The following is a 25,414-nucleotide window of genomic DNA, read 5'->3' on the forward strand; positions in this document are numbered from 1 at the left end:
TGTATCTCACATCTTTATCCGTTCATTCGTCAGTGGGCATTTAGCTTGTTTCCATGGCAATGGCACCCCACTCCAGTACTCTTGCCTGGAAAATCCCATGGATGGAGGAGCCTGGTAGGCTGCAGTCCATGGGGTCACTAGGAGTTGGACACGACTGAGCGACTTCACTTTCACTTTTCACTTTCATGCATTGGAGAAGGAAATGGCAACCCACTCCAGTGTTCTTGCCTGGAGAATCCCAGGGACGGGGGACCCTGGTGGGCTGCCGTCTATGGGGTCGCACAGAGTCGGACATGACTGAAGCAACTTAGCAGCAGCAGCAGCAGCAGCATGTCTTGGCTGTTGTAAATAGTGTTGTTGTGAATGTAGGGACACCTGTACCTTTTTGCATTATAGTTTTGCTCAGTTATGTGCCCAGGAGTGGGATTGCTGGATCATATGGCAGTGCTAGTTTTATGTTTTTTGAGGAACCGCCATCCTTTCTTCCATAGTAGCTGTATCAATTTACATTCCCCCCAGCAGTGGGGGAGGGTTCCCTTTATCCCCCACACTATCTCCTGCATTAATTATTTGTAGGCTTTTTAAATGATGACCATTCTGATCTGTGAGGTCGTACCTCATTGTTGTTTTGACTTGCTTTTCTCTGATAATGAATGATGATGAGCATCTTTTCATCTGCTTTTGGCCATCCATATGTCTTCTTTGGAGAAATGTCTATTTAGGTCTTCTGCCCACTTTTTGACTGGGTTGTTTGTTTTTTGTTATTGAATTGTATGAGCTGTTTCCGTATTTTGGAAATTAAGCCCTTTGCTGGGTGCATCATTTGCAAATACTTTCTCCCAGTCCATAGGTTGTCTTTTTATTTGGTTTATGGTTTCCTTTGCTGTGCAAAAGCTTATAAATTTGACTAGGTCCCATTTGTTTATTTTTGCTTTTATTTCTATTGCCTTGAGAGGCTGGCCTAAGAAAACATTAGTATGATTTATGTCAGAATGTTTTGCCTATGTTCTCTTCTACTTTTATGGTGTTGTGTCTTTTATTTACAACTTTAAGCCATTTTGAGTTTATTTCTGTGTGCGGTGTGAGGGCCTGTTGTAGCTTCACTGATTCACATGCATCTGTCCAACTTTCCCAGCACCACTTGCTGAAGGGACTGTCTTTTCCCCATTGTATATTCTTGCCTCCTTTGTCAAAGACTAAGTGTCCATAGGTGTGTGGGTTTATTTCTGGGCTCTCTGTTCTGCTCAGGTGATCTGCATCTCTCTCTCTTTGTGCCAATACCAGGCTGTTTTGGTTAGTTTTGTAGTGTTGTCTGAAGTACAGGAGGGTTATGCCTCCTGCTTTGTTCTTTTTCATCAGGACTGCTTTGGCAATTCTGGGTCTTTTATGGTTCCATATAAATTTCAGGATTATTTGTTCTAGTTCTGTGAAAAATGTTATGAGTATTTTGATAAGTATTGCATTGAACCTGTAAATTACTTTGCTTTTTAACAATAGTCTTCTAATCCAAGAGCATGGGATATCTTTCCATTTCTTTGAATCATCTTCAGTTTCCTTCATTAATGTTTTATAATTCTCAGCATATAAGTCTTTCACCACTTTGGAGAGATTTATGCCTAAGTATTTTATTTACTTATTTAAAATATTTTTCAAGTGAGGCTGCTGTCACTGGTTCAATATTTATTTATTTAATTTTGGCTGTGCCTTGTGACTTGTGGGATCTTAGTTCTCAGATCAGGGATTGATCCTGGGGCCACAGCAGATCAAAGTGTGAGTTCTGGACTGCCAGGGAACTTTTCCTGGTGAGCATCTTTATAATCATTAATTTAAAATCTTTTGGGGGTAAATTATCTGTTTTATTGAAGTCTTTTTTCCTTGTTCTTTTACTTGGAACATATTCCTCTCTTTCTTCATTTTGCTTGACTCTCTGTGTCAGTTTTTTATTTAGTAAATTAAATAATCACCTCGACAGAGCCTGCAGATGCAGGTGATCAAGAGGCATCTTCTGGGCAGCAGCAGCAAAAGCTGGGCCACCAGATGTGTGTAAAAGCTCTTGCTGGAAAAAAAAAAAAAAGGCCTGGAGCTGTAAGAAACAGTGCCCACCCACTGGAGCCAGACAGAGAACGCCAACATGGCATCTGTCAGCCTCCCCCGACAGAGAGTACCGGATGCTTGCCTGTCAGGCTGGTGCTCCAAGACCAACCAATGAGCCTTTTTCACTTAAAGTGTGGGCGGCTCTAATTTGGCTGATCCCTGGGGTAGGTGAGTCGAAGTGCATGAGGTCTTTTTTTTTTTGACTGCATGGGCTGTTCATCGCGGTGTGTGGGTTTCTCTGGTCCTGGCGCTCTGGAGCACGTGGACTCCAGTTGCGGCATCAGGCTTAGTTGCCGTGCAGCTTGTAGGGTCTTAGTTCCCTGACCAGGGACCATACTTGTGTCTCCTGCATTGGAAGGTGGACTCTTAACCACTGAACCACCAGGGAAATCCCTGCATGAGGTCTTGAAGAGCCATTTCCCAGTTCCTTATAGCCTTGTGTTTCTTGTGGATGCAAGCCCTCAAAGCTCAATGTTTTGGGGGCTCAGTTCTCAGGTTTTATTTAAAAATTTTTTGTTTGTTTTTTGGTCCTGCCACATGGCTTGCAGGATCTTTATTCTCTGCCCAGGGATCCAACCTGGGCTCTCGGCAGTGAAAGCATGGAGTCCTAACCACTGGACAGCCAGGGAATTCCCTCAATTCTCAGGTTTTAATAGTGGGGGTGCTCCATGTGGGGCTCAAACCCTTTACCTCTCAGGTAGGAGCTCCAGGTCTTGTGTCCCCACTTGATTGTGGGTTGCCAGACCAGGGGTGGGCAAGGCTGTTTCTCAGCCTCTCTCACCCATGTTGGTGTGATCTCTTTCTTGTTTGCCTCATGTATAAGTCACTCAACCAGTTCTTAGGTTGCATTTTTTAGAGGACATTGCTCCACATGTAACTGTAGACACAGTGTGTATGTAGGAGGAGGTGTATTTAGGATCTTCCTCTGCTGCCGTCTTGAGCAGGACTCTTAGAGTTTTCTATATATAATATCCTGTCAGCGGTAAATAGTGACAATTTTAATTCTTCCTTTCTAATTGCTTGCCTTTCATTTTTTTCCTTGCTTAATTGTTGTGGTTAGGACTTCCAATGCTGTGTTGAATAAAGGCAATGAGAGTGGGCATCCTTTCTTGTTCTTGGAGCAAGAACTTTCAGCTTTTCACCATTGAGTATGATGTTAGCTGTGGGTTTGTCGTATCACGCCTTTATTTATGTTGAGGTACATTTCCTCTAGACTCACTTTGATGTGAATTTTTTCATGAATGGATGTTGAATTTTGTCAGACACTTTTTCTGTATTTATTGAGATGATTATATAGTTTTTATCCTTCATGTGTTAATGTGGTGTATCACATTGATTTGGAGGTGTTGAACTATCCTTGCATCCCAGGGATAAATCCTCCTTGATCATGGTATATAACCCTTTAAATATATTGTTGAATTTGGGTTGCTAATATTATGTTGAGGTTTTTTGCATCTATGTTCATCAAGGATATTAGCCTGTAATTTTCTTTTCTTGCAGTGTCCTAGTCTGGTTGTGGTATCAAGATAATATTGGCCTCATAAAATGAGTTTGGTAGTGTTCCCGCCTCTTCAGTTTTCTGGAAAAGTTTGAGAAGGATTGGTATTAATTTTCCTTCAAATGTTTGGTAGAATTCACCAGTGAAACCATCTGGTCTTAGACTTTTGTTTTTTGGGAGGATTTTGATTACTCACTCAGATTTTTCTCTTTTTTGATACAAAAATAAGTACATAGATAAACGTAAGAAATATACACACAAACAAATATCCTTAACTTACCCCTCAAAATCCCGTTCTGCCTTGCAGGGTAACACAGTCACAGGTATAGGGATCAGGACATGGACATCTTTGGCGGGGGGCGGGGGGGAAGGCATTATTCTGCCTCCCACAATAAGAAGACAACAAACTGTAAGATCTGAGGGCAGGACTTCATCTGGTTTATTCAACATCATCCTCAGCACACTATTGGTTTATTGTCAGTACCCAGTCAACACCTGTTTAAAAACTGAGTAAATGAATAAAAAATATAAATTATGTGCTTTCTGTGGTAACTCCACATGTAAATAAGGTATGGGTTGTCCCAGAATCTGCAGTTTGCTGTTTCTTACAAATGAAAGATTAAATGGGCACCAAGTTTCAGTTTGAGAAAATGAAAAAGTTCTAGAGATCAATGGTGATAATAATGGTGCAACACTATGACTGTACTTAATACCAATGAATTTAATTTAAAGATTGTAAATGTTACTATATATATATAAAACCACAATAAAAGAATACAAAAGACTAAAATGTACTTGCAGAAGTTTAGGATAAGCATAACAATAAATTATTATACAGTATTTGGGGGAAATCTGGTTATTCCATCTTCTTCATTGAATTTTATAGAAATAGAAATTTTTTAAAAGGACTATTTTTGATATAAAATGTAGTCTGATCCAAAAACATTTAGGAGAAACCTGAGATTTTAGAAGGGGATGTGTACAATCAAAAAAGTGTTCTTTAAATCAACTGCATTAAAATATTATAATAGAAATAGCAATGATTATAAAATATCATTTTGCCACTCTTCCTTATTTTAACCAAAATATTAGAGAAATAAAAACATTAGAGAAATTTAAAAATTAGAGAATACTTTCAGATCAGAATGGGAAAAAAAACTGAATAAAATTTAAAGTTATCATTGCTAATTAAAATACAGTTGGGTCTGTTAAAATTAAAATGGAGTATGTAACAGGTAACAGAGTATTTTATCTGCAGACCATCCACTCTGTATTTAAAGAAAAAAGAATAGTCACTTTTAGGGAGTCCTTGATTTCTCATTTCTCTGGGGCCTTTCCATCTGCATTTGCTTCCTTTATCTTAAGAAAGATGAAGTGAAAGCTGACTCTGGTGTGCTATGGCCATTGTGTTGTAAAAAGTAGAAGAATCTGTGGAAAGCCAGGGTCCAGTGTAAGTGCTTCTCCAGGGAACAGGAACAAACTGAAGGTGGTCAGGTATACCATAGACTAGTACATCAGACCACTCATACGGATTCTAGAATTTCTTTTCAGGTCCAAAATGATATCATCCTTTCCCTGGAAAATATAGGAGACTCCATCTACTCATATAGGTCTAGTAGGTGAGACAGCCATGGGCACGTGTGCCAGCTGGACACACAGCACCTTGCCAGGCAGCACATGCACCCCAGCAGGCACGGCCACACGTGGCTGAAGTTGGTGTGGAAGGCTGGGGTGGCCGCGTACCCATCTGCTGCCAGGCTGCCCTGCAGGACCTGCTGCAGCATCACTGAGAAGAGTTTGGTGGAGAGCTGCCTCCCCCTGCCTCATTTCTGGGCTGCGCAAGACCACCAGCAACTGATGCTCTGGCTTCCTCAGATTGTCTCTTAATGATTTAGTCTTTTTTTTAAAGATACTTATTTTTATTTATTTATTGGGCCACACCAGATCTTAATTGCTGCATGCAAACTATTGAGCCTGGGCCCCCCTGTATTGAGAGCACAGAGTCTCAGCCACTGGACAGCAGGGAAGTCCCTTGGTTTACTTTTGCTAGGTTTTGTGTTCTTTGTAGGAATTTGTCTCTTTCATCTGGGTGTCTATTGTGTGTGTGTGTGTGTGTGTGTGTGTGTGCAGTTGTGCATAGAATAGCACTGTCTTACAATATCCTTTTTATTTCTTTAGCATTGTTAGAAATGTCCGTACTTCCATTTCTGATTTAGTAATTTGCGTCTTCCTTCTGTTTGTCTTAGTCCACCTAGCTAAAGGTTTGTCAATTTTGTCGATCTTTTTGAAGAACAATTTTGGTTTTGCTGACTTTGTTTTCTCTTCTCTATTCTGTTTATCTGTGCTCTTGTTTTTATTATTCCCTTCCTTCTGCTGCCTTTAGTTTTAGTTGCTCTTTTCTTTTTCTAGGTTCTTAAATTGCAAAATTAGATCGTTGATTGGAAACATTCCTGGTTTTTTTAACATGTTTATAGCTAAAAATTTCCGTTAGCACCATTTTTGCCATGTACCATAAGTTTTGGTATGTTGTATTTTTCGTTTTCATTCATCTCTAAGTACTTTCTAATTTCCCTTCTGATTTTTTTTCTTTTTTTTTTTTTTTTTGCTCCATAGATTGTTTCAAAGTATGTTGTTTCATTTCCATGATCTTGTAAATACATTTCCAGTTTTCTCTATATTATTGATTTCTTACTTCATCTCATTATATTCAGAGAGTATACTTTGGATTGTATCTATCTTTTAAAAATCTATTGACATAATTTGTGGCATAACGTATGATATACCTTGGAAAATGTCCCATGTGCGTTTGAGAAGAATGTGTATGCTGTTACTGGGTAGAGTGTTCTGCGTGTGTATCTTAGATCTAGGTCGTCTGTTACATTGCTTGAGTCCTGTTTCCTTAATTAGCTTCTGCCTGATTATTCTCTCCATTTTTATAAGTTGAGTATTGATGTCTCCAACTACTATTTTAGACCTATGTCTCTCTTCAGTTCTGTTAGGTTTTGCTTCATTTGTTTTGATGGTCTGTCATTCAGTTCAGTTCAGTTGCTCAGTTGTATCCAACTCTTTGCCACCCCATGGACTGCAGCACGCCTGGCTTCCCTGTCCATCACCAGCTCCCAGAGCTTGCTCAAACTTGTGTCCGTCGAGTCTGTCTTTAGGTGTATACATGTTTATATTGTTTCTCTTCTTGATGTATTGAGCCTTTCATTAATATAAACTGTCCTTTTCAAAACATTAGTTTTGGTTGCACTGGGTCTTCACTGTCGCTCATGAGCTTTCCTAGTTGTGGTGAGCGAGGGCTCCTCTTCATTGTGGTGGCTTCTCTTGTTGCAGAGCACAGGCTCTAGGCGCGTGAGCTTCAGTCGTTTTAGACATGGGCACACTAGTTGCACACTAGCTGCAGCACTCAGGCTTCCGTAGTTGCAGGATGTGGGGTCTAGAGCACAGGCTCAGTGGTTGTGGCACTTGGGGCTGCTTTCCTCTGTGGCATGTGCACTCTTCCCGGACCAGGGATCAAACCTGGGTCCCCCTGCACGGCAGGAGGATTCTTATCCACTGTACCACCGGGAAGCCCTATACTGTCCTTCTTTGTCTCTCGTAACCTGTTTTGATTTAAGGTCTGTTTTTTGATATTAATATAGCCATTCATGCTGTCTTTTGTTTTGTATTTACATAGAGTATGTTTTCCCATCCTTTCAACTTTTTAAGTCTTTGGATCTCACGCGAGTCTCTAGCAAATAGCATGTAGCTGGATCTGTGTTTTCAGCTATTCTGCCAATCTTGATTGAAGAGTTTGATCCATTTGCATTTAAAGTGATTACGGATACACAGAGGGCTTCTGTCACTGTGTTGTTTTCTGTATGCTCTAAAGCATTTTGTTCCTTATTTCTTGTGTTCCTATCTTTTGTGTTCTGTTGATTTTTTTTAAGTGAAATGTTCTTGTTTCCTTTTGTGTATATATTCTGTAGATATTTTCTTTATGGTTACCATGGGGATTACATTAAAAAAAAACCTCTTTTACAGCTCTGTGCCCACCTCTTTCAGTTTTGGTGTCACTGAATTACATCTTTTTATATCGTATGGACCAAAAACATAAACTAATCATTCTTTTAATTACATTAGCTTCTTGAATTATGTAGAAAACAAGATTTGGAGTGACAAGCCAAAGTTACAATAATACTTTAACAGTAACAATTGTTTTCTTTTTTTGTACAATTTCTTTCTGTTTTTGGCTGCGCTGGGTCTTGCTGCTGAGCGCGGGCTTTCTCCAGTTGCGGTGTGCAGGTCTCTCATTGCGATGGCTGCTCTTGTTGCAGAGCACGGGCTCTAGGCGTGTGGGCTTCAATAGTTGCGGCACACGGGTTTAGCTGCCCCTTGGCATGTGGAATCTTCCTGGACCAAGGATTGAACCTGGGTCCCTGGCTTTGGAAGGTGAATTCTTAACTACTGGACCACCAGGGAAGTCGTTATAATTTTTTCTTTAAATGTATTATTATCGTGCAGAGTGTAAAAAACCAAGTGCAGTTAAAAATCATTGTTATATTAGTATTAGCTTTTCCAATTGCTGATATGCTTTTATTGAGATCTTTAGGCCTCTGTATTGCTTCAAGGTACTCTCCAGTGTCCTTATGTTTTACTTTGGAGGATTTCTTACAGTGCAGGTCTAGTGGTCATGAAGTCCATCAACTTCTGTTTACCTGGGAATGTCTTGATTTCTCCCTCATATTTAAAGGGACAGTTTGACTGGATATGAGATTCTTGGTTGAGTTTTTTCCATTTAGCACTAAATATACTAACCTACTGTCTTCTGGCCTCTAATATTCTAGTGAGAAATCCGCTCAGCATCCTATTGAGAATCCTTTGTATGTGGTGGTTCACTTCTTTCTTGCTACTCTCAGGATTTGCTGTCTTAGGCTTTTGAGAGTGTACATTATTTATAATTTGTCTTGGGTTGGATTTCTGAGTCAATCTACCTTGGAGTTCATTTACCTTTTAGGATGTTCATATTTATTTATGTCTTGGGCTTCCCCAATAGCTCAGTTAGTAAAGAATCCACAGGAGACCCTGGTTTGATTCCTGGGTCAGGAAGATTTGCTGGAGAAGGGACAGGCTACCCACTCCAGTATTCTTGGGCTTCCCTTGTGGCTCAGCTGATAAAGAATCTGCCTGCAATGTGGGAGACCTGGGTTCGATCCCTGGGTTGGGAAGATCCCCTGGAGAAGGGAAAGGGTACCCACTCCAGTACTCTGGCCTGGAGAATTCCATGCAGTGTGTAGGTCCATGACATCACAAAGAGTCAGACACAACTGAGCGGCTTCTGCTTTCATTTATGTCTTATATCAAATTTGAGAAGTTTTTAACCTTTATTCTAATATTCTCACTACTTCATTTTCTTCTTCTGGACTCTCACAATGTCCATATGGTGGTGTCCCACAGGTTCCTTAGACTCTGTTCACTTTTATTTAAAATTTATTTTAATTGGAGGCTGATCACTTTACAATATTGTAGTGGTTTTTGTCATACCTTGACATGAATCAGCCATGGGTTTACATGTGTTCCCCATCCTGAACCTCCCTCCCACCTCCCTCCCCATCCCATTTGTTCACTTAAAAAAATTTTTTTTTAGGGACTTCCCTGGTGGTCTGGAAGTTAAGACTTCACCTTCCAATGCAGAGGGTGCAGGAAAAATTTTTTTTAATTTACCCTTGACTATGCTGGGTCCTCATTGCTGCATGTGGGCTCTCTCTCGTTGCAGCGAGCAAGGGCTGCTCTTGTTGTGGGGCAAGGGCGTCTCCTTGCTGTGGCTTCCCTTGCGGACACAGTCTCTAGGTGTGTGGGCTTTGGTAGTTACAGCTCTTGGGCTTACTTGCTCCGTAGCCCGTGCAATCTTCCCAGACCAGGGATTGAACCCTGTGTCCCCTGCATTGGCAGGTGAATTCTTAACCACTGGACCACTAGGGAAGCCCTGTGCTCACTTTCCTTCCATCTTTTTTTCTTTCGTTTTCAGTCTCAGTAATTTCTGTTGTCCTGTGTTAAGGTTCCGGGAGTTGGTGATGGACAGGGAGGCCTGGCGTGCTGCGATTCATGGGGTTGCAAAGAGTCGGACACGGCTGAGTATCTGATCTGATCTGATGTTAAGGTTCTCTGATTCTTCTGTCTTCTCAGTCTGCCTTTCAGTCTGTCTAGTGAATTTTTCATTTCAGTTATGGTACTTTTCAGTCCTAGAATTTCCTTTTGGTTTCTCTTTAGGTTTTTAAAATCTCTATTGAGAGTTCCATTTTGTTCACATGTCACTTCCCTTACTTTCTCCATACAATATCTTTCTTTAGTTCTTTGAACATCTTTAAGATCGTTGTTTTAAAATTTTGGTAGTATATCTGCCATGAGGCCTTTTTCAAGGGAAGATTCTGTTGAATCATTTTTTCCACCAGTTGGTCCATACTTTCCTGCTGCTTTGTGTGCTTTGTGATTGTTGTTGTTGTTTAACTCTGACCATTTGAATCTAATAATGTGGAATTCATTCTGGAAATCAGATTTTCCTCCTCCAGGTTTTGCTGTATTTTTAATTATTTAATTTTTTTTACTGTACAATATTGTATTGGTTTTGCCATACATCAACATGAATCCGCCACAGGTGTACACGTGCTCCCCATCCTGAACCCCCCTCCCACCTCCCTCCCCATGTATTTTTTAATTTGTTCATTTGGTTTCTTGATTGCTGTAGGCTGTCTCTGTGCTGAGAGTCGGTCTGAAGTGCAAACATAGCGTCTTCTCAGGTCTTTTCTGAGCCTTTCCCTGGACACATGTGGTCTTTCTCATTTTTCCCATATAGGCAGTTGTTTTTGAATGTGCTAGTTTTTAATGTTTGGCTCTTAAAAGGGAGGGGAAGATGCAAAACGCTGCTGGACTTTTGAGCCAGAGGCTTACATTGATGGGGCAAGATGAGCCAACAGCTGCCTACCTCTTTGCATGTCAGTAATCAAGCAGAAATCCCACTCAGGGCACAGATCCTCAATATCCAGGGAACAGAGTCCTTTTTGCCCACCCTAGCTCCCACAAGCTGTGTCAGAAAACTTGCAGAGCTGCCTGCCATGTTGTTGGTTGTAGTGGATGGGTAGCTTCTGTTGTGCTAGCTGAAATGAACAAAAACTGCCTACAATTTACCATCCATGCCTGGAAGTTGTAAGGCTTTCATAAACTCCCAAATTCCAAAAGTTGTATCAGACAGATTCTGCCACTATAGCTGTTGTCTCGGTGGGAGATTCCTGGTGCTTCCTATTCTTCAATCTTCCCGGAATCCTCGTTCACTTCACATTTGATCTACCCTTGAGTGGAAATAGATTTAAGATCACTGTGGCCCGAAGACCATAGATGCATTTTGCAGATCCACCCTGAGTCAAGTTGTTGGCTGGTTCCCAGCACCTCAAGGACCAAGATTAGGTTGCAGGGATTGCTAGGAAACCATGTCGTTCTGGCCTCCACATTTCAAGGTGGGTGACAGGAATGAAGGGCCACAGAAGTAAGAGATATGAAGGGGAGGAAGCCAATTTGCTGGGTATCTACTGAGTACTAGTTTGGGTATAGTGTGCTAGATGCTGAGATGGGGATGAATAAAGGAACGTATAAGTTCCTTGATGTCTCAGCAGACAGTCATGAGTTTACTGTGTTTAGGCTGGTGTCAGCTTTAGGAAGACTTTGGTATCTGTTTTCGGGCAAGGTCATATAGGCGGGTTCATGTTTCTACACTGAAAAGAGCAGAAGTTCTCACTGTGGAAACGTGGTTGTAAGCAGGTATCAAATCAGTAGAGTAACTAGAGTTAGTCATTGTATTGCCAAATACTAATCATTAGCCACTTGTTCTTCCCGCTTTATCTCCTTGGTCAAACTTTTAAGTAGCTAACTTCTTGCTATAGGCATTATGATTTTTGGCTTTAAAGTTATTTAAGAAAGCACATCATCCAAGTAGACCCAGGACAGAAATATTTAATGCCTCAGGAAAGGCTTAGACACTTGGGAAATATTTATAATGTGTCAACTAAGCCAGGTTTGAAATACATATCCCAGAATGCCTTTCTTATAGTTTCAGTAAGGACCACATGATCTTCTGTGCGATTCAGAAGATGGCAACAGTGCAGCAGCTACATCCTTTTTACATGTGGAAGCGTAAAGGGGGTTTAAATGTCTGACGCATGGGATGCACCCAGTAGTTATGACCCATTTAAGCCTGTGGCTGCAGGGCAGCTTTTCCTATGCACTGTTCTTAGCAACTCGTACCAACCTTACCCATGTCAATGCCTGGCAGATCACTGAAGTTTCCACTACTTGCCCTTGATTATGTTAAAAAGGTGAGGGTCCCTCCAAACAAAGATACTGAAGTGTTTGCTCAAAAGGAGCAGGGTTCAGAGGAAAACCTTTTGCCTTTTCTTGCTGCAGCCAGATTCTAGTGAGGATCTAATATCTGGTTTGTTTTGCACTGTGAATAAGGGTTCACAATGTATGTGACATCAGCTCTTTAGGCCTTCACAGTGTGAATATCCAAGAAAAATGCTACTTAAGAGGAAATACTTGTTTAACACACAACAGCGCCTGACACATGCTTACTTATATTTTACATATTTATTAAAGGGCACAATTAAACCTCTTCACTTCCCAAACTGAACCTACCTTACAATGAAAATGGTGGAATGTCTACTGGTTAATGCAAACACAGAATCCTCTTCTGATTATTTGGTTCATTTGAACAAAGACGCATAATTCCATTGCCTGTACCCCAAAGCCAATCTCAAGTTGTGTCTTAGAGCGAAGAGCAGGACAGTGTTGTCTCTTGTCAGTTTTCTGAGGTTTCATTTTGTCAGCTGGGCCCCCAAAGTAGTTTCCCAACCAAAACAACCTTTTTATTGAAGACTATTTGAGCAAAACCAAGAATAATGGTGGGGGTGGGGTGCTTCCCAGGTAATTCAGTGGTAAAGAGTCCGCCCACCAATGTAGGAGAAGCGGGTTTGATCCTTGGGTCAGGAAGATCCCTTAGAGAAGAAAATGGCAGCCTACTCCAGTATTCTTGCCTGGAGAATCCTATGGACAGAGGAGTCTGGTGGATTACAGCCCATGGGGTCACAAAAGAGTCAGACACGACTTAGCGATTAAAACAACACAACAACAAGAATAATGGGAAATCACATTTGTTTTTCTGAATTTATTTAAGGAACACCAAAAAAGTACATCTGAATAGTTTTAAAAACCAATCTGCTATTAATTCATCTGTCTCACCACTCCAAATGCAGTCTAAGAGACAGTTGATTTCTAGACAAATTGTTTAAAATTACTGAATCTGATACAAGAATACATGAAGTTTCTTTGTCTTGAGCGGTGATGGGCACCTTGTAATAGTCTCCTCTGAACCACCTGCCCACCCTTCCCCTCTCCCCCCTCCACACACTTTCTGTTCCCGTGACCCATAACATACACTAGGGAGACAGTGGGCTAAGAGAATCTAGTTTTGGGAATACTATTTTGCTTGTTACCTGCAAAAATCTAACTGGCCTTTTTAGGATCTAATTTCAATCTTGGCCTCGTTGGAGTCATGCTCTAGTCAACAGAGCTACAAATACTAGGCAGTTAAGCAGATAAGCAAAATCAACTTTTGCTTTATATTCTCTAGGTGAGATTGGGGCTTTTTAAAGAAATACCTCATGAAAAAAGACAAGTGTGTACATGAGAAATTAAAAGGAATTCTAGTTATCATTAAAGGAGAAACTCGATTCCATTTGTTCCATAGAGACGAAAACTGGTATAAAAAGGAAATGACTTTATTTTTATGTTTTAACATGGGTCCTAACCCAAGAATAAAAGTGTTTTGTTAAAACCACCATAAAAATAAAAATGAATCTAAAATATAATTGCCAGTGTTTTTTAGGATTTAAAAAGGTGAGATGTTGTAGGTTGAAACAAATGTTTTTTGGGTTGCCAAATGCATTCCTATGAGTGTTTCTTATTTCTTAGGCTGTGGGACTAGAAAGCCATGCTTAATCTTGCTTACCCGTAAGGACTAAAATTCAACTACATGTTCGTATTTAAGACTTGCCCTAATTCAATGCCCAAGTACTGGAGATTTTAGGCTAGATGTACCTGCATGGGAAGCTGTTTTCAACTCTTTTCCACAACTCATACCAGAACAAAGCAGCTATCAGTGCAGGAAAAGAAAGCTACAGCATGTCAAACCTGCAAGGAAAACGGTTAATGTAGAAGAGCAATGATTTTTCAACCTCACAGATTTTGTTTTTAAAAATTAAGCTACTTAGTAGTAAAAAGTCAAAAAAAAAAAATAGGAGTGTAAATAAACTTCCATATATCAGTATACACGTGTTTATGAGACAGGAATTTTAAAAAGACAACAAAAAATGCTTCAAGGATCCTAGACAGATAGGTTAAATAAAAACTCACTCCACGTCAAAGATATAAGAACAAGTCTGAAATTCTTGATAGGAGAGATCAGAATGGAAGTGAGAAACTGAACGGTAGCAATGAGCAGGCATTACTGGATGCAACATTCTTTCCTAACAGACAGAGGAGGGAAGAAAAAGCACAATTCTGACTGCTTTCTTCACATTTCAGTGTCTCAGAACTTCATCCAAAGCGGGGAAGGCTTATCCAGAACCTCCTTCTCACCATCATGGAAGAGTGTTTTAGGAATGACAGGGTCCCCCTTGGGGGACAGGCTGCGGGGCAGAAACCGCTCTCACAGAGGGGTTGCTTGACTAAGGCGGCAAAGTCAGCAAGCAAGACGCCTCTGAGGTTCTGGCTTTCAAGTGTGTGATGCTGCTGTGGACCTGAACGGGACCTGGCCCCTCTACAGTGGGTTCTGTTCATTAAAAATGCAACAGCTTGCATTCAGAGCACTTCAGTCATTTGGAAAACAAAACCTCCCCCACCCTCAACTCTCCCCTGCCCAACTATAGGAAAGAAGAAACTCATCAAGCATTGAATTCTAGGTTTCTGCAGTGCTATTAAAGTTCAGTCAAATGTAAAACCTAACAGACAGCCCCCAATTGTTAGAATGATCTTAAGGGACCCGGAATTGGATATTGCAAGTTGACATCAACTGAAATGAGCAGGACTTAAGGTGCTGGCTCACTCTCCACACTGACAGACGCTGCTCTGTTCCACCTGGAGTGGTCCCACACTGCCCCCGCGATGAGACCTCTGGGCAGCAGCAGGGTGGTGGTTTTTGGGAAGCTACTAGTTTTGCTGTTTGCTTCCAGAATCACATAGACTATAACAAACTTTACATTAAACACTGTTTAGTCCTGAGTTGGGTGAAAGCCCATGGAGGAGGGGCCGAGTGTGTTAGGACTCTTCCCTCCGTGGCGTGGTGTCATACGTGCCCTTCGGCTTTCTGCTCGTCCATCGATGGACTTCCTATTTCTTTTTCGTTGGTGACCCCTTCTAAAGTCTTCTTGCTCATTGTTTTACTGGCCTCTTCCTAAGGAACAAACAGGAATCAAGAGGGTTAGAGGAAAAAAGAAATGTCCAGTTGCTTCCTGGCTCCTCTAGATGGTCACGTCTAACACAAGAGGGCGTGAGCACGACTGTATTGGGATTCACAGCTGGTCAGTCCCAGCGCTGCTGCCACAGTTAGCCTGGGAGCTTTCCCTTTTCTTTGGTTAAAGTGACCAGCCCACCCCACGGACAGCTTTGACTGTCAAGTCCACGTGACTGAGGGTCTGAGTGGACGGTCAGTGAGGACCAGAATACACCTGAGCGGTCCGGGGGGCTGACTGCTCCTCTTGGGTTGCTAGGTTGGCTCTCAAGCCTCAAAGTAAAGGGCATGGGGTGGGGCTTCCCCCTCAGAGTTTATTTCCTAGGAAGCTCAGAAGTTTCTACAAGCAAGTGTTGTGTTTGGCTTTTAAAATAATAATAAAAGCCTTAGTGCACTTCTAGGGAATTAATTCCCCTCTTCTCTTGCATGGACGTGCCAGGGCCTCACAACTGTGCCTCTGGTGAACTGAACCGCGTACCCTCCCGGCTCGTCCTCTAGATCCAAGCAGCCTCGATCAGCTCTGAAGTCCTCTTCCCTCCTCGTGGCCTCTCGGGTTGTCTTCCTGGGCCTGTGTCCTACGGGAACCTCCTTAGGATGGAAGTCAGAGGTCCGGTCGGTCCGTCCTCCCGCAACCTGAAGGTGGGTGGGTTGTGCACGTACCTTTGCGTCCTGCTCTGCAAACTTCTTGAACATGTTGGCATAGATTCTGCGGTCCCGCTCGTTGTGCTCCTTAGCCTTTTTCTGGCACATGGAGATCTGCAGTCTTGCAGCCTTATTCTGGGGGTTTACTTCCAACACTTTCTCAAAGTCGCCCTTGGCTGACTCGAACTCGTTCATGAGCAGCTGGGCTTCACCCCTCCTGTACAAGCCCTTCTCATTAGCACTGTCCAGTCCAAGGGCCTGGGGACAGATGGGCTATATTTTAGAAAGAATGCCATGTACCTTGTGGGAATTTGGAGAGAAAAGTCTCTGGCCAAAAGACTTAGAAAAGACCAGGCTCAAGGCAACTATATACTACTGGTCAAAATAATCAAATTCATTTCTTTTTTTAATGCAGTTTCTATAAATATCCCAAGGGGGGTTGGGAGGAGGGCTTTTGAGAAGTTCATTTTAAATGCCAATGGAAGAAGTAAATGCCTAAGACTGGCTGAGAAAATTTCTGTAAACTCAAAAATAATGAGGGGACTTGACCTACCAGAAAAAAAGATATACTATTAAACTACTAAAATTAAAACAGTACTCCATGAAAAAACAGGTTAGTGGAACAAAGCATTTGGAAACAGATTCATGTGTATGTATATAAAAAAGATTTAATAATCACAAAGATAGTAACATAAATCATGTATAAAAAGGGTTTTAACTTCAATAAATGGGGCTAAAACAGTGACTATCCATGTAGAAAATAAGAGATTCTATGTAGAAAATAAGATTTAGATTCTAACCTCATAAACACAAAAATAAATTCTAATCCAAATATATTTACATGCAAACCTCCATAAAAATATAATAGGGTTATTATTTTTTTAAAAAGCAAACCTAGTTGGAGTAGGTGTAAGTACCAAATGGTTATTTTTTTTTTTAATAATCTTAGGATGTAAACAAGCAATTCAGAGAAGAAATACTAGTTATTTCAATACAAGTAATGAAAAGATGTACAACTTAATTAGTAACCAAGAACTAAAAATGAAAATAAGAATTTTCTATTGTCAATAATACTGAGGAATCACTGATAATATTCAATAATATATAAAGTATTAAAATTTAAACATATTTAAATATATTGACAGAATGTCTTTTGACCCAGTATTTCGACTTCTAGGGATTTTATCCTAGAGAAATAATCCCATACATATGCAGAGAGACACTATATAATTTGTAATATCAAAACCCTGGAAATCTACCAAAACGGGTTGGTTAAATAAACTGATAGATACATACACTGGATACTAAGCAGACTTTAAAAAGAATATGATGAACTGATAAGATGTGGAAAGATGGCCTTATTTTATAGAACTATAAATCTATACATTCTCATTAAAAAGTACACATACATGTTACTCTACTTATGGAAATGGAAAAACAAGAGGAATGTGCGTGTGACGTGAATGACCATGGCCTTGGGAGAGGGTCAGTGGGAATTTTATGAGTGGACTCAGATTCTTAGATGTTTCTGTAATGTCTGAATATTGAATGACTTTATACTACTTTTATAAGAAAGAACAACAAAGGTTTAAAAATGTAACAGTAACATTATTCTCTCAGGCAAAATGCCATTTAATATATTTAATATATCATGTTATATATTTCATATAACATACTGATCCACAAAACTCAAAATTTTAAAACTCAATCTTACAAAGAAGGCCTGAAATAGTTGCTTGCTTTTCTTGTTCCCTTTGTCTGTCTTTAAGATACATCCAGTTACTAGCTTGTACCCATAGTAAAATGTACAGTGTTCACTCTGGGACCTCATACCTGACACAGTAGCATCATTAGTATAGAAAAGAACAGAGTCATACATATGGTACTTCTACCAGTTGTTAGTGCTTAGGCACTGCTTACCATGTTAACAACACAGATGGAATGAGGGTGCTGATGCTTTGTGGGTCTTGCAAATTATTTATGTGTAATCCTAGGCAGTGAATAAATATGATAATAAAAATATGTAAATATCTCTGGATGAACCATCACAGCCTCTTCTTAAAGACCTAAAAGGCTTAATAAGTTAAATCTGTTTTTATAAAATTGTGTAACCTGGTACCAAATGCCACAGACTTAAGGTCATGGATAAATATTGCTTAATTTTATCAAAACTTTTAACTCATAATGTATTATAAACAGTCTAGGCATAAGGAAAGTATGACTGTAGTAAAAAAAAACTTTCTGAATTTCCCAGTTCTTACTGACAAATAAATAATCTCAAACAAAACAAAATGAAAAAACCCAAACCCTGGCTGAGAGGAAGTGTAGGATGACTAAGCATGAAGACAGGGAAAAAGATCCGGGCTATGTAACGTTCATCCCACATGCAGACACTCTACCTTGTCGCAGCACTCCACGGCTTTGGTGTACTCTCTGAGCTTCAGGTAGCACATGGCCAGGTTCAGGAAGGCAGCAAGCAGAAAAGACTCGGAAGCTTTCGATTCCTTTTCTGATAAGCCATATTCCATCTCTAACCAGGACACTATCTTCCCATACTGAATCACCGCCTGCATGTACTTGCCTCCCTGAGAGAGAGAAGCTAGTAATTACTTGCTGTCCTGGCTCTGGAGCGAGTTCAAAGGGAGCGAAGCAGATCCTCAGAAGGGAACCACCCCCTCATCCCAAGCAGGGTGCGCGAGTGTCCTGCTCTCCAGACACCTCTCCCTGTTCCTTCTCAACCCCAGTGACCTCTGAGCTGCTGCAGGGTGGGCACTGTGATGCTCTTCGCCAGCATTTACCATCTCACTCTCTTCAGCACACGGGCATCAAGGCTTCTGAGTTACATTCTTTGGTGCCAGTATTTACCAAACTTTTCATAAGGCCTGTGAGTGGCTATAGACTATGTCAGTAGTTTACTTGAAGGGAAGTTACTTTCCCCTTCTCCTGATAATCAGCCCTGGACAGTGGATACTATATTCTGGTAAGTGCTAGTCCCAAACCCAGCAGATCTTCGTTAGCTAAACCAAGGGTTGACAAACTTTTCCTATAAGGGGGCAGATAATATTTTAGGCTTTGCAGACCAAACAGTCTCTGCTGTAACTCTGTCCTGGCTACTAAAGCAGCGACAGACAATATATAAACAAAGGGGGTGGCTGAGTCCCAGGAGAGCCCTGCCTACAGAAACAGGCTGTGGTCTGAGTCCCAGGAGAGCCCTGCCTACAGAGACAGGCTGCGGTCTGCTAACCACTGATCTACAGACCGGGGGAATATACACAATCAACAGCTGTCCGGCATACGTAACTATAAAACAAAAGTAACACAGGTGTTAGTCACCTGACTACATGAGAAAGACTTTTCTCTTAACCATATTTTCACTCAGTAACAACTGTGAATAAAAACTGTATAATTCACATGAATGATACATATGCTCTATTACTGTAGAAAGGAAGCCCTGATGTCAGTTTCCGGTGATGAGGATGGGGTAGACACAGTTCCAAGTGGAGGGCCTGGATATGAAGGTACAGTCTTCCTCAGCTTACATGGGGATCACCCCCCAGTATGCCCAGGGAAACTGAAGTGCATTTCATATGCCTCACCTACTGAACAGCATAGCTTAGCCTGACCTACCTTCAGTGTGATCTAGCCTACAGTTGGGCAAAATCATCTAACACAAAGCCTATAATAGAGTGCTGAATATCTCATGTAATTTATTGAATACTGTCCTGAAAGTGAAAACCAGAAAGGTGTGTGGGTCCAGAGCCGTTGTGTCGGTTATTTAGCCCCGTGATCCCATGGCTGGGAGCTGTGCTCACTGCTGATGACATCACCAGTCTGGGTAGAGGCAAACCCAAATTCAAAGTATGGCTTCTACTGGATGCATGTTGCTTTCACACAGGTATAAGCTGGGGGCTGGCTGTCCTTGTAGTTTGTCATAGCCTTAGGCCCCACTACTCAAGAGTGAAGTCCTTACCAGTTTCAGGGGCTGGCATTTTCTGTCACTGTCTTTTCTCTTGCTGGATTATAAGCTTTTTGGGACAGGAATCATGCCCTATCGCTTTTGGAATATTCAGGGTTTAACACAAGGTGGTTCTTGATGATGGTCTGCTAAGTAAATATTAAGGTCAAAGGAATATAACTATGGAATCAAGTTTTTCAATCACTGGGAGCAAAATGGAGATATGGGTGAAAATGAAAGCTGTCCTTTTGTTTAGATTCAGTGAGAAGGGCAGGTATTTTCCCTGTTATGCCTAGTTTCTTCTTCCTCTCTCTCATCCTCCTCTAATTACCTTTCTATCTAATATATTGTCATAGAGGAAGGAAAGAGCCAGGGAGGACAAAGACCAGATCCGATCACTTCGGTAGGTGCTGACTATCAGAATGGTAGAGAGGCTATAGTTTCTGAAAGAAAATAAAAACCCCCAAGTATTAGACTTTATGTACATGTTCTTTACACTTAAAGAGCATTTTACTTTCTCGATAGTCCTTTCATATATAGTATATATAATTTTTATATCTCAACTTAAAATGAGCAAAGATCTTTGTGTTATTTCTGCTTCTGATGGACTAAAACTGGAGTTCTCAACTAGGGTGATTCTGCCCCCAGGTGACCATCTGGTAATGTTTAGAGATGTTCTTTAGTTGTCACGACTGGAGAATGTGTGTGTACCACTGGCATCTAGTGGGTAGGGGCCAGGGCTCCTGCTAAATGCACAGAACCTCCCACCAAACAGAATTAATTTTACAGCCTCAAATGTCAACTGTGCCAAGGTTGAGAAGTCTTCTCTTTCCTTCACTCTTCTGGAGCAAAAGAGGGTTTTGAGTTTTTAACCTAAACTCCTAAAATCCAAGAGTCATGGACAACTTGTTTCTGAATCAGAGCACTGGCTTCCTGGTTCAGTAATGGTGGTCAAAACATAGCAAAACCTGGTGAGTCTACAAAGGGTCCTGTGGCTGAAAGATGACCCTTCACTCAGCTGCTTTAAGAATGCTTTATCCCCAAGGAGCACAAGGGGGCGCAAGAACCTCTTGGTAAGAAGTATCCTCAGCCTTCTTCCCACTCTGCCTCCAAGTCAGAGGAGAGAGACACTGACCAGGTGCCAGCTATGAGGGCACAAATCCTGTCTGTTTAGCTGACCTGCACAGTGCCGGGTGCAACGTCATGTTACATGTGCTTAATAATTATTTTCAGAGCCAAATGAAGACATCCTCTCCTACCTTTCTTTAGTGTTCAGAGGTTCATATGAGGAGTTTACACTCTGAACACCAAAATCACTTCCATTTAAAAGCTTTCTACAATTCTACCCTACTCAGAGCAGAGACTTACCCACTTAGGTGTAAACCAAGCCGACAGGTCACTGAGAATAGGGCTTGCTGTGTGGGTGGCATGACCGTGCCCCATCTCTGCTCTGGCCGCCACACCAGGCCCCTGCGCTTGTGCCCAAGTCACACACCCTGAAAAGTCGAGGCCCAGGAAGGCTGCTAGGCAGACTGGAACTTGCCCTGACATCTGAAAAGGGAATGTGTATAGGAACCCACCTACCATTTCTAAAGTCGTATAGCTAAAACTAGGATCGCCGCTGGGATCTGTTACCTATAAATGTGAAGGTGCCTCCAGGGAAGTTTTTTTTAGTGCAAAACGTTCAGAGACATTCTGGGAGAAAAAGTCTTAGGTCAGTGGTTCTGAACCTTTTCATTAATTTTTCCCCAATAGACTAATGTTTTGAAAGATTTTGTCTATCAAATTGCATGTTAAAAATAATATGTATGATCCAGGTTTTATCCAAACATCAGTAATTTTAAGAGGGTTCATAACATTATGAAATACACAAATCACTATTGTAGTTATGATGCTAAGACGCAATGAAGTTAAATAATTGTATAGCTACTTCAGCACTGATTTCTGCTGCTGGTTACAAATTCTGGCCATCTCTCTGTATATATTCAGGACACAGCTATATGATACCTGGCTTTGCAACACTGAGTCATCAGCAACCAATTAGTTTCTGAACAGCTAAGCTGTTTTATTACACTGAGTTGATATTGTCATTTAGTCACTAAGTTGTGTCTGACTCTTTGCGACCGGGCTCCTCTGTCCATGGGGATTTCCCAGGCAAGAATACTGGAGTGGGTTGCCATTTCCTTCTCCAGAAAATCTTCCCAACTGAGGGATAGAATCCATGTCTCCTGCATTGCAGACAAATTCTTTACCTCTGAGCCACCAGGGAATCCAGTATATATGAGTTATAAATAAATATATATTATCTACACCCACAGTAAGAAATGCTTTAAGTTATGATTTGTACCCACTCAACTCATTTAAGTGGGTAAAGTGACAGATGGTGTTATATTCATGGTGTCACTGTTAAAGTGAATAATGAGAGTTACTAGCCTTTCTGGCAACCCTATGTTGATTCCTAACAATTTATTATTTAAAAATCTAGTAACAAATTCTCTTTGCACTTTTTATATTGGGTTCAGTTCCTTTTGAAATCTGTGCATGAACTTTTATCATGTACCTAAGTGACTTCCCCAAAACAGTGGAAAGGGAAAATGATATGAAACTTATCCCTTTGAATGCTACTATCTGCTCACAATTATTCTATTCATTCTTTGTTTTGTTGCACAAACACTTGGTGATGGCCCACTATGTTCCAAGCACAGGGCTTGAGGCCTTAACTGATACACGGTGAGTGGGCAAGCCAGACCTGGTCTGATGCTATGGATGGTTACAGTCTAGATCAGAATGTGTAAAAGAGGCATTTGTATTCTGTGTCACACTAATTCATTCTGCCTTATCATTTCTTATACTGAAAATGACAGACTTGTAAAAATTCAGGCTTATTCTTATCCTGAAGGGTACTGACAGAATTCAGGATAGGGGATATCAGCACAATTCACTGATAGTTGAGTAAATTCTTTGAGATGGAAAGTATTGTACAAAGACTTAACGTACCTTGAAGTACACAGTCCCCTTCTCTTTGACAATGGCAGCCTGCTCCAGTTTTTCTTTGGTATCCATCTCCCAGGATTCTTTGGCCTGTTGTATAAATGCGTGACGATGGTTAGATGAACTAAGAAGGAAAAAGCATCAGCTGAAAAAACTAAGAAAAAACTATAGCTATTTCTACACCTTGAAACACAGTGGCTTTTAAAACTGTGTGCCCTTGCTGATGCTGGTAGGTTAGAACTCACCCTCCATGAGAACAAAGGTGTAGCTTGACCCATGCTGCTCAAGAGGGAGGCTTGGGCGGTAACGCTGTAAGAAACATGGGCTGTTGAGCACTCTTTAAGAGTGCATCTTTAGAATTACAAGGTGAGGCCACACAATGAAAGCTGGGGCCTCTTTTCTCATTCTGCTGCTATACTGTTATTACAATTTTGGCAAGCTGTTTCTCTCAAGATTCAGTTTTTAACTCTAAAATGGGAACACTACTGCAGGCAAGTCACAGTTATATACTCAAACACAGTTTTAAAAATTCCAGGTCATGTAATTGTCTATATTCACTGTGAAACAATCAGACCTGAAGCCTCCAAACTAGCATAAGTTTACTTGGGGAATTTCAAGGAAAACATAAGTGGGAGGACGGAGGTGATGCAAAGACATAAACAAGCACTTTCATGATCACCTGCTAATTTGTGTGTATCATTACTTTCCCACATTACAGATATGAGTCCAGGGACAACTGCACTTTTATTAAGAACAGCTGGATCATAGAGAGTCAACATCACAATCTGAGAGGTCCTTTAGGGGAAAAGCACTGACACAGCCATTGTCAATTTACTGATAAGAATTATGAAGCTTCAGTGGATTATAAGTCTGTTCTTAATATTACAAAACAGAAAATTAAATCATGTTGCTACCAACAACATCACACACTGTCACATGGTTTCAAGTATATAATCTCATAGCACTGTGGTCAGAAAAGATGCTTGATACAATTTCGGTTTTCTTAAATTTACCAAGGCTTGCCCTGTGGCCCAGCATGTGACCTGTCCTAGAGAATGTTCCATGTGCACTTGAATGTGTCTTCTGGTGCTTCTGGAAGGACTGCTCTATAACTATCAATTAAGTCCATCTTGTCTTAACTGTCATATGTCATTTAAGGCCTGTGTTTTCTTATTGATTTCTGTCTGGATGATCTGTTCACTGATGTAAGTGGGGTGTTAAAGTCCCCACTATGAGTGTGTTACTGTCAATTTCTCCTTTTATGTCTATTAACAGCTGCCTTATATACTGAGGTGCTCCTATGTTGGACTGCTGTATCTTCATGGATTGATCACGTGGTTTCAAATGTGCCCTTGGGGCCGTGACTGAGCACAGGCTTGCTGTGGTGTACCACAGTACTACTCAGGAGTGAGAGGGCGCCTGAGTGGGCCAGGGCCACAGGGCCACGATGGGAAGGGGTGGGGGTTACTTTACTGACATGGAAACAAGAAAGCCAAAGGCCTAAATAACCATGTGCAAAAGATCCCTTTTTCCCTATTTAAAACAACTTTGTGCCATGAAGACAACTTTGGAGGATCAGGACTTCAGAAGACATTTCACAAGCAATAGCTGTGAAAAGAGCATGTGTCTGTCTGTGTTATGATCCGGAGCATCACCATTAGGAGAGGATCCCAAAGCTGTCCTCCCCTTTCTCAGCCCAACATTAAGAGGCCCTCAGGACAATGATTTCCTTTCTGTGTCTAATAACAAAAAAATGTTCATTTTCTAGTCCAAAGCTTAAAGTAAGGAACATGGAGGTACCACTGGGAGGGGATGAAAAATGTCTAAAAAATGCACTCACAAGGCTCTCAGGGAAGGGAGACTTTGGTGGGCAGGGACATAGCTGGATGTGACAGTGTACCCAGCTCAGGCAAATGTTTTGTTTGTCCAGGGAAGCTGCTGCTGGGAGCCTCCAGAGGTGGATCTGAGATGGCAGTATGCTCAAGGAGGCATGCCGTTTCTGGATCCTGAGGCCAACACTTTTTTCTACTTGGACAGGTATGAAAAGAAAAGGTCTAAGGTTAACAGATTTGTTCCTTGTGTCCCTTGTCATGGAGCCTGGTGGTGCACGAAGCCTTGTATTTTGGATAATAACTTGGAGCCACAATGACGGCCTCTTTGCAACTCTTGTGAAGGGTACAACCCGTTCAGCCCTGGAAAACTGCACCCCACTCCCCCAAGGAGCTGCTTGGCAAGAACATGAACCTTTTTGTCTTCAACCCAGGAAAAAAAGTACAAAAAGAACAAGTCTAGGAACAAATAAGGGAACAAGTCTTGGCTTCTACCCAAAAAAGTTAATAATAATAATAAAAAAAAAGGCTGACACACAGGAACAAAATAAGAACCCTGGGCTCCTTGGTTGTGTATCAGCTGTGCTGTGCTTTAGGAGCAGCATCAGAGACAGGGGACAAACTCGGTCATGGAAAGCACGACATACAAATACCTTCTATCTATACCATCTGGTAATGTAAGATACTAATTTACAAGAAGTGGATGGAGAAGAAAATCTGTCATGATTTCAGAGAAGTTGGTATTTTCTCACCTTTTCGAAGCTCTTAAGTGTAACTTCATATATAAGCTCAGCATTAGGTTCAATGCCAAATTTAGGCTTCCCTGCCTCTCCAAAACCATATCTGAAATGGAGAGGGAAAAAAAA

General features: G+C 41.2%; 1 protein-coding gene across 3 annotated transcripts in view; it reads right to left on the bottom strand.

The window, feature by feature from the left end:
* Nucleotides 1-12,758: 12,758 nt before the first annotated feature.
* The window catches only part of FKBP5 (FKBP prolyl isomerase 5), a 120,244-nt gene continuing 107,588 nt past the window's right edge, over nt 12,759-25,414 (bottom strand). For all 3 annotated transcript variants that reach the window (XM_061397974.1, XM_061397975.1, XM_061397976.1), the window contains 5 exons: nt 25,301-25,391; nt 22,726-22,809; nt 18,173-18,358; nt 15,792-16,031; nt 12,759-15,074 (listed from right to left, as the gene is read on the bottom strand). In XM_061397974.1, the coding sequence (XP_061253958.1) occupies nt 14,967-15,074; nt 15,792-16,031; nt 18,173-18,358; nt 22,726-22,809; nt 25,301-25,391 (709 nt within the window). In that variant the 3' untranslated portion in view covers nt 12,759-14,966. The remainder of the gene's footprint in view (nt 15,075-15,791; nt 16,032-18,172; nt 18,359-22,725; nt 22,810-25,300; nt 25,392-25,414) is intronic.

This window comes from Bos javanicus, chromosome 23 (genome assembly GCF_032452875.1).
Source record: "Bos javanicus breed banteng chromosome 23, ARS-OSU_banteng_1.0, whole genome shotgun sequence".
Lineage (NCBI taxonomy): Eukaryota > Metazoa > Chordata > Mammalia > Artiodactyla > Bovidae > Bos > Bos javanicus.